General features: G+C 39.0%; 1 protein-coding gene across 3 annotated transcripts in view; it reads right to left on the reverse strand.

Moving 5' to 3' along the window:
- Positions 1-12,340, reverse strand: part of LOC132133462 (NT-3 growth factor receptor-like) — a 246,746-nt gene that overhangs the window by 218,320 nt on the left and 16,086 nt on the right. For 2 of the 3 annotated variants that reach the window (XM_059546307.1, XM_059546306.1), the window contains exon 1: positions 8,058-8,617. The exons of the other annotated variant lie outside the window; for it this stretch is intronic. In XM_059546307.1, the coding sequence (XP_059402290.1) occupies positions 8,058-8,302 (245 nt within the window). In that variant the 5' untranslated portion in view covers positions 8,303-8,617. Of the gene's footprint in view, positions 1-8,057; positions 8,618-12,340 lie in introns of those variants that run through there. 3 annotated transcript variants of the gene reach the window in all.

The following is a 12,340-nucleotide window of genomic DNA, read 5'->3' on the forward strand; positions in this document are numbered from 1 at the left end:
ACAGAAATGTTATACAAAAAGTCAATAAAACAGCAGAATTGCTGAAAAGTCCATGCAGACTGATTACATAAATGCAAATAAAGAAATGTGTGCTCTTACTCTTGGAAGTTATGTATAGCCAATCGGATTAGAGTTTAGTAGACTAAGAAGGGACTGTGGGTGTCTGTAGGTCTGCCGTCAGAAACTAATTATGTCTTTCAACACGGTCAACTGTTATCCAATGTGATCTAATCAATGAAAATGCACATTACAATCAGGTGTAAAGAGTCTGACATTCCTTTATTTCACAACGAAAATGGAAAAGAGCAATTGTATTCAGATCTGGTCTGAAAGTCCTTTGCAAAAGCAAGCAAGCATGAACAAGGCATGCCATTAAAGACGCCGCTACTGCCTACCTGTGGACGACTCTCATCTGCTCTCTAGCCGAGAAATAAACTGCTGCGGATCATTCATACTGTTCTACAGTCTATCAGGCGCTTCATTAGCCATGCAATGAATAAAAGATCAGTGGCAAGAAGGAGGGATAGAAAAAAAATGAGAAAGAGGATGGGAGAGCAATAGGAACAAGAGAAAATGAAAACGAAGGGAATTTAAAACACCAGCGGATGAAATTACCTCCCAAATGTTCATGACTGAAACCCAAAGCTCCCTCCCTGTATTATCCACCATCTATACCAGCGAATATACCAGATTGGAATGTCACCGTAATTGTTATTCCATTACTTTTGGCTCAATCAATTGCTTTCTATTGAATTAGGAAAAATTGCTGGGATGTGCTTGTGTTTCATTAACTTTCGTCATCGACAGTGGCTAAAAATTGCCTTGCTGGCAGAAAAAAAAGAGCCGCAAATACTGTTTTCCTAGTCATAAAGACACAGGAGTTTTTTTTATGTCTTCTGAAGAGGCAGGGAGGCAAAATGCTTTATCATGTGCTGAAAGGAGAGTGATCAATATTTTATCATGGTCTATGAGCACTACAAGACCTCTCCAGATGTCAGGGCAATGGCATTATGACAGACAAGAGGTGCATCATGTAAAACCAGCTTCTCACACTATAAATAAAGTCAGTGTCTTTCTAACTAACAGTGACAGATTACACGACCTGCTTACCCAAAATATCCACAAACTTACATCAAACCGCCATGTGACCTTGACATCTCTGGCTGTCATTCTTACAACTTCAGCTAAATTTAGGGAGTGATTCCCCATCAAACACACAAACAGACGTGTTCTCAGTGTGGGGTCTGACAAAGCGCTGTGTAACTTATTTGTAGACGCAGCGGGAGGGTGAGTGGCATGCACATATTTTTACACCACACTGTTTCGACACAACAGCGGCCATCATTTTGCCTCAACTTCCTACTGTTATTTAGTGTCATATATAGCCAGCAGCTAGAACAGTCTTGTGAATGTACTGATACATTTGCCTTTGTTTAATACAATAAAAACAGAAAATTATAATCACATCCTGGGCTACATCTCAGGCACTAAATGTACAAAGGTGATTCATAGGTGGTCAGTAGTAGTATAGTATGAATAAATACTAATAATAATTATTATTATTATTTTAATAAAATAATTAATTTAATATTCATATTGTACTTATACTACTACTACTACTACTACTAATAATAATAATAATAATATAAATATATTATAATATTATAGTATTGATATATTTTTTATATTTTTTATCATGAAAATAATAATACCTTTATGTATTGATACTACAACTACAATTACTCTACTACTAATAATAATTATAATAACAAATATAAAAAAATGATGATGATAATAATAATAATAATGATAATAATAATTTTCTCTCTGTAATTATAATGTTATTATATATCTATATTTTTAATAATACCTTTATAATAGTAATAATAATAATTATTAGTAGTATTTTTATTGATACATTTATGTATTCATTATTTATATACTATCACTACTACTACTACTACTACTACAGCATACTGTATTTACATAATAAATGCATTAATTAAATATAAATAAATGCACTATTATTATTATAAATAACATTAATATTTTATTATTAATGTTGCTGTTGTTGTTGTTCATTTCAGATAACACAACTATTAAAACTACCCACAACTGTAAATAAGATGGGTATGTATGTTTGTATGTATGTGGTTCTGCATGCCAAATGCAAACACAGTTCCACTTGTGTCACTTAATATGTGGATGCATACACCAGATCTTCCACTTCGTAAACATGTCCAACACTGGACAAATTCCAACAACTCCACAAAACTAAAATGGGCCAATTCAACGTTACAGAAAGACTCTCCAATCAATAGCACGCAGCCTCATTTCAATGACCCACGGGATTATTTATGACTGAAGGCAGCCACCCAATACATAAAATGGAAAACGCAAGCTAAGCCCTTATTGGCAAAGTATCCCGATTAACATAGCACATCGAGACCTTTACTATGTCACACGTTCATATCTGCATCCACACTTGGAGGCCGGCCTTCTCTATATTGATCTTTCTGCCATTATGGTTATCATAAAGAGGGCCTCCAGACACATTATGAACATCAGGGGTCATACAAATGAATGCTTCCCATTACTCTACTCGGGACAGTAGTGGGTCAGTCCATGTTAGCACACACCGAGATCAGTAATGTGCTCCTTCAAAATCCATAATTTGCACATTAGCAAGAACTTTGCATTCTTTCGGCTGATTTAACGAGTTGTTAAAAGGTTGTCATGTCTAAAATATCATTGAAAATAATAATGTGCATGACATGCTCATTCATGCGTGTGCTTATGTCACCAATATCCTAGCACAATGATAAACAAAAAGCTTTTTAAGCTCTCAAGGTCAAAGGAAAAGTCACAAAAGGGCTTTTAATAAAAAAAATAAATAATAATAATAATAATAATACACACTACAATAACAGGGTTTTCTAGGTTAAGAATGTCAAACAACCATTTCTGAAAACACTGTTTTCTTTTGATCCAACACCTAAGGCTCTCAAATTTGCCAAATTCCACCTGCGCTTTTGTAAATAAATAGGCAGCAAATAAAAGAGGGACTTGCTTAGACTTCACAAGGTTCATAAATGTTTTTTTTTTTTTTTTCTTTAAGCCAATAAGTCTGTCGTCCAAATAGCTTTCAAAACATAAGTTTTGTTTTGCATGAGTTCAGTTGCAAAGAAGAAAGAGCTAACAATTATCGAAAGTAGTCGATAATCGAAGTAGTTAAACTTCTAGTTGTTAAACCATGTAAAATGAGCTTCAGGTAATTAGGATAAAATAAATAGGATAGCTGATTTTTTCATATTTTTTTATATTTAGGGATATTAAAGGATTTCATTTAACCCTTTTATAAATAAACTAAACACAAAACTGTTGAAAGTAATCTATATAATGAAATAAACCTATAATTCTCCTTCATTCAGACTGAAAACTTTGCTAACCCCTTCACAAATAAATAAATTAAATAAATAAATAAACGACATTTGTTCCTCTGACCTAAACAAAAACCAGTAAATAAAAACTGAACATACTTTTAACTGACAGACAGACAGACAAATAAAACAAAATAAACTAAACTAAAAATTAAATTAAGTTAAGTTAAGTTAAGTTAAGTTAAGTTAAGTTAAGTTAAATTAAATTAAATTAAATATGAAATGAAATAAATAAATAAATAAATAAATAAATAAATAAAATAAAATAAAATAAAATAAAATAAAATAAAATAAAATAAAATAAAATAAAATAAAATAAAATAAAATAAAAGTGTCTGAGACCCAAAAAGGACTAATTAGCTGGTCTTGCACATAACCACACCTGCCAGCACAAAATACGCCTTACAAGTCACAGATAATAAAGCATTACCAACCCAAAAATCAAATATTGACGATTCATTAAAAGCTTAGTCGACATTTTGCCTAGTTAAAACGAACCAAACTCTCCCTTCCTGGTCCCTTCTCGAGAAGGAAAGTTTGATCATCACATAAGGAGTGTAATTATGGATCCATTTGTGCCCTGAAGCTATTGTTTGATTACCTGAAAGCAGCAATAAAGTCGGCAGGCGACCGAAGTAAAATGAGAAAAAAATAAAAATCCTTCTTATGCACAACGATGAGCACAACACATCAGCATACAGTTTCATTACATTACAATTTCCATTCAAATGTTCTTCAATGAGTTTTTTCTTGCTTTTTCCATCTATCAGCAGGTATGTGACACTGCTGATGGCTTTTATAGGTGCCGATTTGCAACGACCACTTTACTTTGAAAACGCTTTTTGAAAAGCTCCAGTGTAATTGAGCTTCGGAGATCTTTCCAAAGTAACACCATTTAGATTTCAGGGAGTCATTTTCAACTAGGCCTATCTGAAACTGTTGCTAATCCACTCTTTTTAATCACACATGAAATTAGGCTCTCAGACAATGCTCTACAGACACAGAGACCCCTGGGACAGCTAAATGGAGACTGAATGGTGAATCAACAACTTGTTTTCTTACGTTAGTCATCCTCTTGCACAAAACCCTCCTGCACAATATTGGACTCTATGTGCCACAAATAAACCAAATAATAATAATAATAATAATAATAAATTAAACAATAAAAAACTGATTTTAAAAAATTATGTTGAAATGAATCAATATTTTCCTTGAAATTTAAGAAATTGACCCATTTATAAAAAATAATAATAATAATTCTGTTGAATCTATATTTTTACTTTAAGATATTAACCCTAAATATATTAATAAATTTGGGTTAGGGTTAGGGATAGGGTTAGTTCAAATGTATTCAAAACTCTTTAATAAATTAATTAATAGAAAAAAAGTTACATTTTAAAGATTTTGAACCCTTTAATGCATACATACATAAACTAAAAATAAATAATGTTGAAATACATATATATAATTGTCCTTGAAATTGAAGATATGATTAACCCTTTTAGAAATAAAATTGTTTCAATTACTCAATTAAATTAATATATAATATAATCAATAAATAATCTATAATTATTATAGATTAAGACAGACAATTTGTTGCAGCATAAAGACTTAAATAAGAGGGATCTGGAATATTGTTTATATTCTGGCCATCCATTATGACATTCCATTAGCAAAATAAAATAATAGTGCTGCTAATACATAAATATCATTATTGAGTGTACAAAAAAAAGAAGACAATTAGCATAATGGATAGGCTTGATGAAAACAAATGAGCAACACTAAGTGTACTCGATTACGCTGATGTAAAACAAACTACAACAGACTACAACAAAGCTGGGAAAAACATCCATATATTGTTAAAACTGCAAGCATGACAAACTCTATTTTGGGTTGTTCTCACTCAAAAATTGTATAAAAATTTTTTAAAAATGGATGGAACTCATTCACTTGTGATGCCATCAAATATTATTTCACATTAGTCATATTATGCAGTGGCCCCGGAAAGTAATGTACATACTGAAAATCGCATGTTGGAGATGCTATTGCAAATGCTGATAGCTGTTTTTTCAGGACCTGACTTCATTTATTTAATTTTATATATTTTATAACTTCCAAGGTGGTTTTTAGTGGATGCATGAAATCAATTTCCCTCAAGTAGACACAAGTGTCATATAGTCTAAACTGTGGTTTTAACGTAACATTTCACAAACCGAGGTGTTAGCTTTAATGAAAAGTGTCTTTATTTTATCTTTATTTAAATTAATAATTGATTTGATAAACATACATAAATATCATTACATTATATTTATAACTAAGGTTTCCAAATATTTTGGGGGCAACTGTAAATCTAAAAAGTTGTAAAATTGACATATTAGAATTGATTTCATGTGGCACCAAAGACTGGAGTAATGATGATGAAAATTCAGCTTTGCATCACAGGATTACATTAAATTTTCAATTATATTAAAATATAAAAACATTATTTTAAATTGTAATAATATTTAACAATATTACCCATTTACTGTATTTTAGATTAACTAAATGCAGCCTTAGTGAGCATAAGAGACGTCTTTGAAAAATATTAATCTTCATTGAAAAATCTTACTGACATCAAACTACTGTGATATTATTCATATCACACTACTGTATATGGGGCAAGTTGTCACTGTGGGAACCTGCATTTAAATTGCTAACAGCATAATGGGAAATTTAACAGCTCTCAAGCCAAAAAATAACTAAAAATGGCAGTAAGAGAAACATTTATGTAAAAACGCTGATCATATGACAGCATCCCCATGTGACAACTTGCTCAGGTCTCCTCTAAATGGCCTCCAAGGTTTCAGCTGGCCTTGCTTTATATCTAATAGTAATACTGAAGCTAGCTGGCCTGAAGGAGAATCGCCATCATTTGTAAATTGGTCAAGGTCATGTGAATACAATAAAAGTGGGTTGATGACTCGTCGGGGAATGCCAACTAAAAATATAGGCCACTTATTCAGAAAACTCTCAATCCTGCTCCTGAAGTACTCCACATCACACTGTGGATGTCAACCTTTTGATTTATATAATGAACTCATTAGCTGAGGCTCCAAGACCAGAATTGGGTGTCAAATAAGAAAAACACCCAAAATGGGCAGCACAAGACTAGGATTGTTTCAAAAACTGGCAGACTTACAGGAGCTGTCCACCATCAGAGGGTGCTGAAACCTCTACAGCTACTGCACAAAAATAAATCTTTAAAGCAAACAACAAGTCAAAAGCAAATAAGCGAGAAAGGACTTGCACACTTAGGGAAAAGTTCCCTGATCAGTGCACTCTGGCTTTGCAGTTTAGACGCTGGAAAAGGTTACCACTATCCCCTCTAGTGGCCTTACAAAGTGACTGGAGACAGAGCTGTAAAAACGTCTCCCTGTTGAGCTCATAGATCAGTTGGCATACACTATTATGCCGTTTCCTTGATAGAATGTGATGGAAAAAAGTGAATCCATCACAAAGCGCTTTAGAGTCATCATGGCATCCCTTTGTAGACAATTCCCATTAAAGAATCAATCATGAATCAGGTTTTTGTTCACCAAAATGCACTCTTTTGTTTTCATGCGCTGCACCAGCGTTGATATTATTCAACGAGAACATGATCTGTCTTGCTTTTTGCACATTTGTAGCTTTAAATTATTGATATTATGTAATGAAAACAGATCCAAACTGATGGCATGTCCAAGAGAATCAGTGTTAAACCATGATGGCCCATTTGAGGAAAACTTTGAGAGAGGGGGAGAATTTATGATGTCTTTATATGACAAAACTAATAGCTTTTGCAATTCAAAATGTCATTATTTGGCATCCAAATCTGGTTCAAGACAACAACGTTAATGTTTTCTTTGCTCTAGGCGTTATTATTTAGTTGCTCGGATCAGCTGATGGCCATTACGCAGCTCTCCTATTTTTCCCAAAACCATCCATCAAAAACACCATCATATAGCTATTACAGCATTAATGTTTCTATCTCCTTTACTTACCCAACTTTAACCTTCTAATAGAAGTCAAACACTGGAACATCAGTTTTGAAATTATTGCATAAAAGAGATCTGACTTTAAATTCTCCATGCACTTATTAATACATGCTGGTATGTGACTTCAAACTCATGTAAAGCCTTTTTTCCTCTCTCCTCCTCTCTCCCTCTCTCTCTCTCTCTCTCTCTTTCTCTTTAATAGCACAAAACACCTTTGACGAATGTGACAAAATTCCTCTTCCTTTCAAAAAAATTAATAAAAAAACAAAAACATATGCATTTAAGCTCAGATGTTGCTATTAATTGTCTCCAATCAGGTGTCATTTATTTGGATTTTTTTTTAACATTGATTGTGTACTTATATGGAGTAACAGAAATCTGTTTCCATTTTATTCTTGATTTAACATGAACATTCAATTGCAATCCAACTGTATAATTAACATTTTATATCAATTTAAGATCGTTTTTAGCTACTTCCCATCATTTAAACCCTTCTAATCATCCCACACACCAGCACAAAGCCTGGAGTGAGTGGGAGGCTGAGAGTTGATCTCAATGCACACATGGACTCAACATGTGATGGACACTTGTGCCCTTGACTTACATGGAGGAGATGTTCTCAAACAGGTCCGGGAGGCTGTTAGTGGTATTCCCATCGTTCACGGTGTCCTGTAGTGCCAGGAGGGGAAAGAAATTCCCTTGGTAAGACTCATTGCAAAAGATGTTCGTGGTAGAACAACGGCAGGTCGGTGGGCAGTCCAGCATGGAGCTCATATAATCTTGGAAGATGCTGAGGAGAAACACGATCCTCCACCAGCAAACGCGGGGTGGGATGGAGAATAAATCCATGTCTCCAGGTGCTTCCCTCACTATTTTATCTCCTCACTAATGTTCAACGGCTACAGAATCGAAAGCGCTCCGGGTATCCGTGCGGCGATGCGAGAGCGCGCGCGGGTGCGTGGATGAGAGTGAAGGTATTTCAGATCAAGAGATCGCAATAAAGTCCCCAAGAAAACAGGGGAAAATACTCCGTCAATGTAGGAAGGGCTCAAAAATCAACGGTCCCAGGCTGTTCTCCTCTCCGGGCTGCATGGTACAAGCATCCCCGTCTCCTCGGTACTGTTTGTCGCGTAGTTCCAGTTTGTTGGATCCCCGGCTTGAAGACTAAAGCGTCAGAGCGCAGTCTAGTGAGAGAGAGAGGGGGGGGGGCGGTGAAGGAGGGAGAGAGAGGTCCATGCTCCGAGCATCAAGTCCCACCTACTGGGCAGATTAAAAACTGACGCACCTGCAGAACGGCAAAAGCTATCAAATCTGCACTGGAGAATATCGCACTCTGCAACAGGCAAACCTATGCTGCCAAACACTGAAAGTATTCCACTATAGTCATATATTTTCTTACATGAAATAACTCTATATCTATCTATCATCTGTCTATCTATGCATGCATTCATTACTTTGTATGTCTTACAATAAGAATGCTACCAAAACAATACAGAAACCCATCCAGATTTTTTAAGTATAGTCTCCAATACATTCAAACATGAACAACTGATCTGCTAAGTTTTATTTTTGCTAATACAAATTATTAGGAAGCATTACAAAAATAAAACTATATATATGTGTGTGTGTTATAAAACAGTTGTATCTGATATCTGGGCAACATGGCAATTGTCATTTAATAAGCACAAAGTTCTCAAACTAAATGGGAAAAACAGCCCTTTGGGGTCACAAACATGAACTCTCGTTCTTCTGCTTTGGAATCATGTTTTCACTCAACTGTAAGTTAATCTCCTGCCCCACTAAGCCCTCACACAATTAATGTGTAACCACTTAGCCAGCTGCACATTCGACACTAAATCACCAGTGCTGTGTGGTGATGTCTTCATATAGCGTAGCAGGAAGTTCTACTATTGCATAAGCAAAATATTTTTTTGAGTATGAAAACAATTGTTACAAACTGAGGTAGTGCTAAACGTAAAACAAAGTGCAAGAGGAGGATCTGGAATAAATGAGGAGTTTACTGACGGCGAAGGAGAATACAGACTATATTAACAAATAACAGAATTAACATTAAGGTTAGGATACACAATACGATACAACTTTGACATTCAGCATAGATTCAGCTTAGACACATTCACATAACGATACGATATCACATTTAGTCAACAATCACGGACCAGGGAGAACTAAACAGACCAGGTATTTAAACACACAGGTGATGAGGGAACTGGGGACAGGTGAGGATCAATCAATTAACTAAAACAAGAAAAGGAAGATGACCAAATAAGGAAACAAAAGTTCATAAACGTGACAGTTCGCCCCCTCCCGGAATGGTGCGTCCTCGCACCGCAAGAGGAATACCAGCGGAGGGAGGGTGGGGGTTCTGGAGGCGGGCGAGGAGCAGGCAAGGAGCAGGTGACGAGGGAGCATGGAGGTAGGGACCAGGGCGGAGTGGATGGAGGGAGGAGCCAGGGAGGAGCCCGGAGCAGGAGGAGCCAGATGGTCCACCAGAGACCAGCCAGGACGGAGATCCATGGTGGAGTCGACGGCTGGAGGAGCCATGGTGGAGAAGCGGCCGACGACACCAGGGGGCCGACAGGAGAAGACTGCACCGGTGGGTGAGGAAACCAAGATGGAGCAGCGCAGCCGCAGAGCCAGGGTGACGTCGAGGATCCGGAGGGACTAGGTGGAGCAGAAGGCTCTGACGACCAAGGCGGAGACGGGGTCCTGGAAGACCGCTGTGGAGCCGGAGTGACTGAGGATGACGGTGGAACCAGAGGGAAGGAGGAGCCTGACCGAGCCGGAGGGATGGAGTGACGAGGTGGAACCAGAGGAGTGGAGTCCCGAGGCGGCGGATGGTCGACGACTGACCAAGGTGGAGCCGGAGGGACGAGGGAGCCCGGTGGAGCAGGTGGGATGACAGGCCACGGTGGAGACGAGGGAGCTAAGAGCCAAGGCGGAGCCACTGGGAAGGACCGAGGAGGGGTCCAGGGCTCGGAGGCTGGAGGCGGAGACAGGGTCTTAACGCGCCAAGGCGGAGCTGGAGACTGCCAGTCCAGCGGCGAACCATTGTGCCCAGATGGCGTGGACTAAGGGTAAGCTGCGGGGCTGACTGGCACCAGCGGAGATGAGGTCGATGAACGGGCTGGTCTAGGAGGAGGAGAGAGAGGAAGGATGGGAGGAAACAGAAAAGGATCAGGGCTGGACGGAACCAGCGGAAGTGGAGCAGGGGAACTGGCAGGTCTAGGAGGAGGTGGGAGAGGGAGGCTGGGAGGGAGTACAGGAGACACAGAAAATTCAGAGCTGGGCGGAACCAGCGGAGACACAGGAAATTCAGAGCTGGGCGGAACCAGCGGAGACACAGGAAGTTCAGAGCTGGGCGGAACCAGCGGAGACACAGGAAATTCAGAGCTGGGCGGAACCAGCGGAGACACAGGAAGTTCAGAGCTGGGCGGAACCAGCAGAGACACAGGAAGTTCAGAGCTGGGTGGAACCAGCGGACACAGAAAATTCATAGCTGGGCGGAACCAGCGGAGAAACAGAAAATTCAGGACTGGGCGGAACCAGCGGAGAAACAGAAAATTCATAGCTGGACGGAACCAGCGGAGAAACAGAAAATTCAGGGCTGGGCGGAACCAGCGGAGAAACAGAAAATTCAGGGCTGGGCGGAACCAGTGGAGAAACAGAAAATTCAGGGCTGGGCGGAACCAGTGGAGAAACAGAAAATTCAGGGCTGGGCGGAACCAGCGGAGAAACAGAAAATTCAGGGCTGGGCGGAACCAGCAGAAACAGAGCATAGGAACTGACTGGAGGAGGTAGGAGTGGGAGACTGAGAGGGTATACAGGGGGATCAGGGCTGGGCGGAACCAGCGGAGAAACAGGAAAATTAGGGATTACCTCCATAGACCAGTCCATAAGGTCCATAAGTTGCTCCATATTCTTTCCTGAGACCGCATACAGCTCACCCTCAGTCGCGGAAGTGTGGGCAGGGCGTTCCTCCACGCCCTCAATCTCCACTAGGACTCCCACGATGCACGGTGTTGCCGGCTCACACATCTGGTCAGTCGCGCTCTCAAGGTCCTGCTTTGGCTCGGGCTCTGCGGTTGCGGTGGGCTCTGGCTCCATGCGCCTAGATGGTGGCTGGCTGGTCTCTGGGTCGGGAGTGGGGCTGGAGATATCCTCCTCGGTGGTGCAGATGGTCCATGACGATCCATTTTTCTCCAGCACCCACTCCACGAAAGCGGCGAAATCCTCTCGGGGACCGTTTGCTGGTAGGCGTGCCTTACTCCGCTCGCTCAGGCCGGTGAGGAAGAAGTTTGAGAGCGAGCGGTCGGGGAAGTGGGTAAGGCACGCCAGATCTAAAAAGTCCCTGGTATGGTCCTCCAGCGAACGGTCCAGTTGCTCCAGGCATAGGAGACAGACTGCTGGGATGGCCATTCCGGGAGAGGGAGTTTCCTGTGAGGGTTAGATTTAGGGGTAGGGTTGGTGAAGGGCGATAGAATATGCAGTTTCTATAGTATAAAAACCATTACGCCTATGGGATGTCCCCACTTTTCACAAAAACAAACGTGTGTGTGTGTGTGTGTGTGTGTGTGTGTGTGTGTGTGTTAAGACATCCACCTGTCTATCTAGCCATATGATCTATTTCTGGTAACACCACAAGTCATACAATGGAAGGTCACATGATAAAAAAATAAAAATAAAAATAAATACTGTACTTAAATAGTCTTAAAATGATTTTAAATTAATTAATTAAACATGAGTTTCAACATAAATTAAGTATTTTTTACACAAGAAAACTACACTTTTACAGTAAAAGTATATAAGAATGAAAGCCCAAACATCTGATAAAAACATCACAATAATCCATAAAAGTCCAGTTCATCA

The sequence above is a fragment of the Carassius carassius genome, chromosome 50 (assembly GCF_963082965.1).
Source record: "Carassius carassius chromosome 50, fCarCar2.1, whole genome shotgun sequence".
NCBI classification, from domain to species: domain Eukaryota; kingdom Metazoa; phylum Chordata; class Actinopteri; order Cypriniformes; family Cyprinidae; genus Carassius; species Carassius carassius.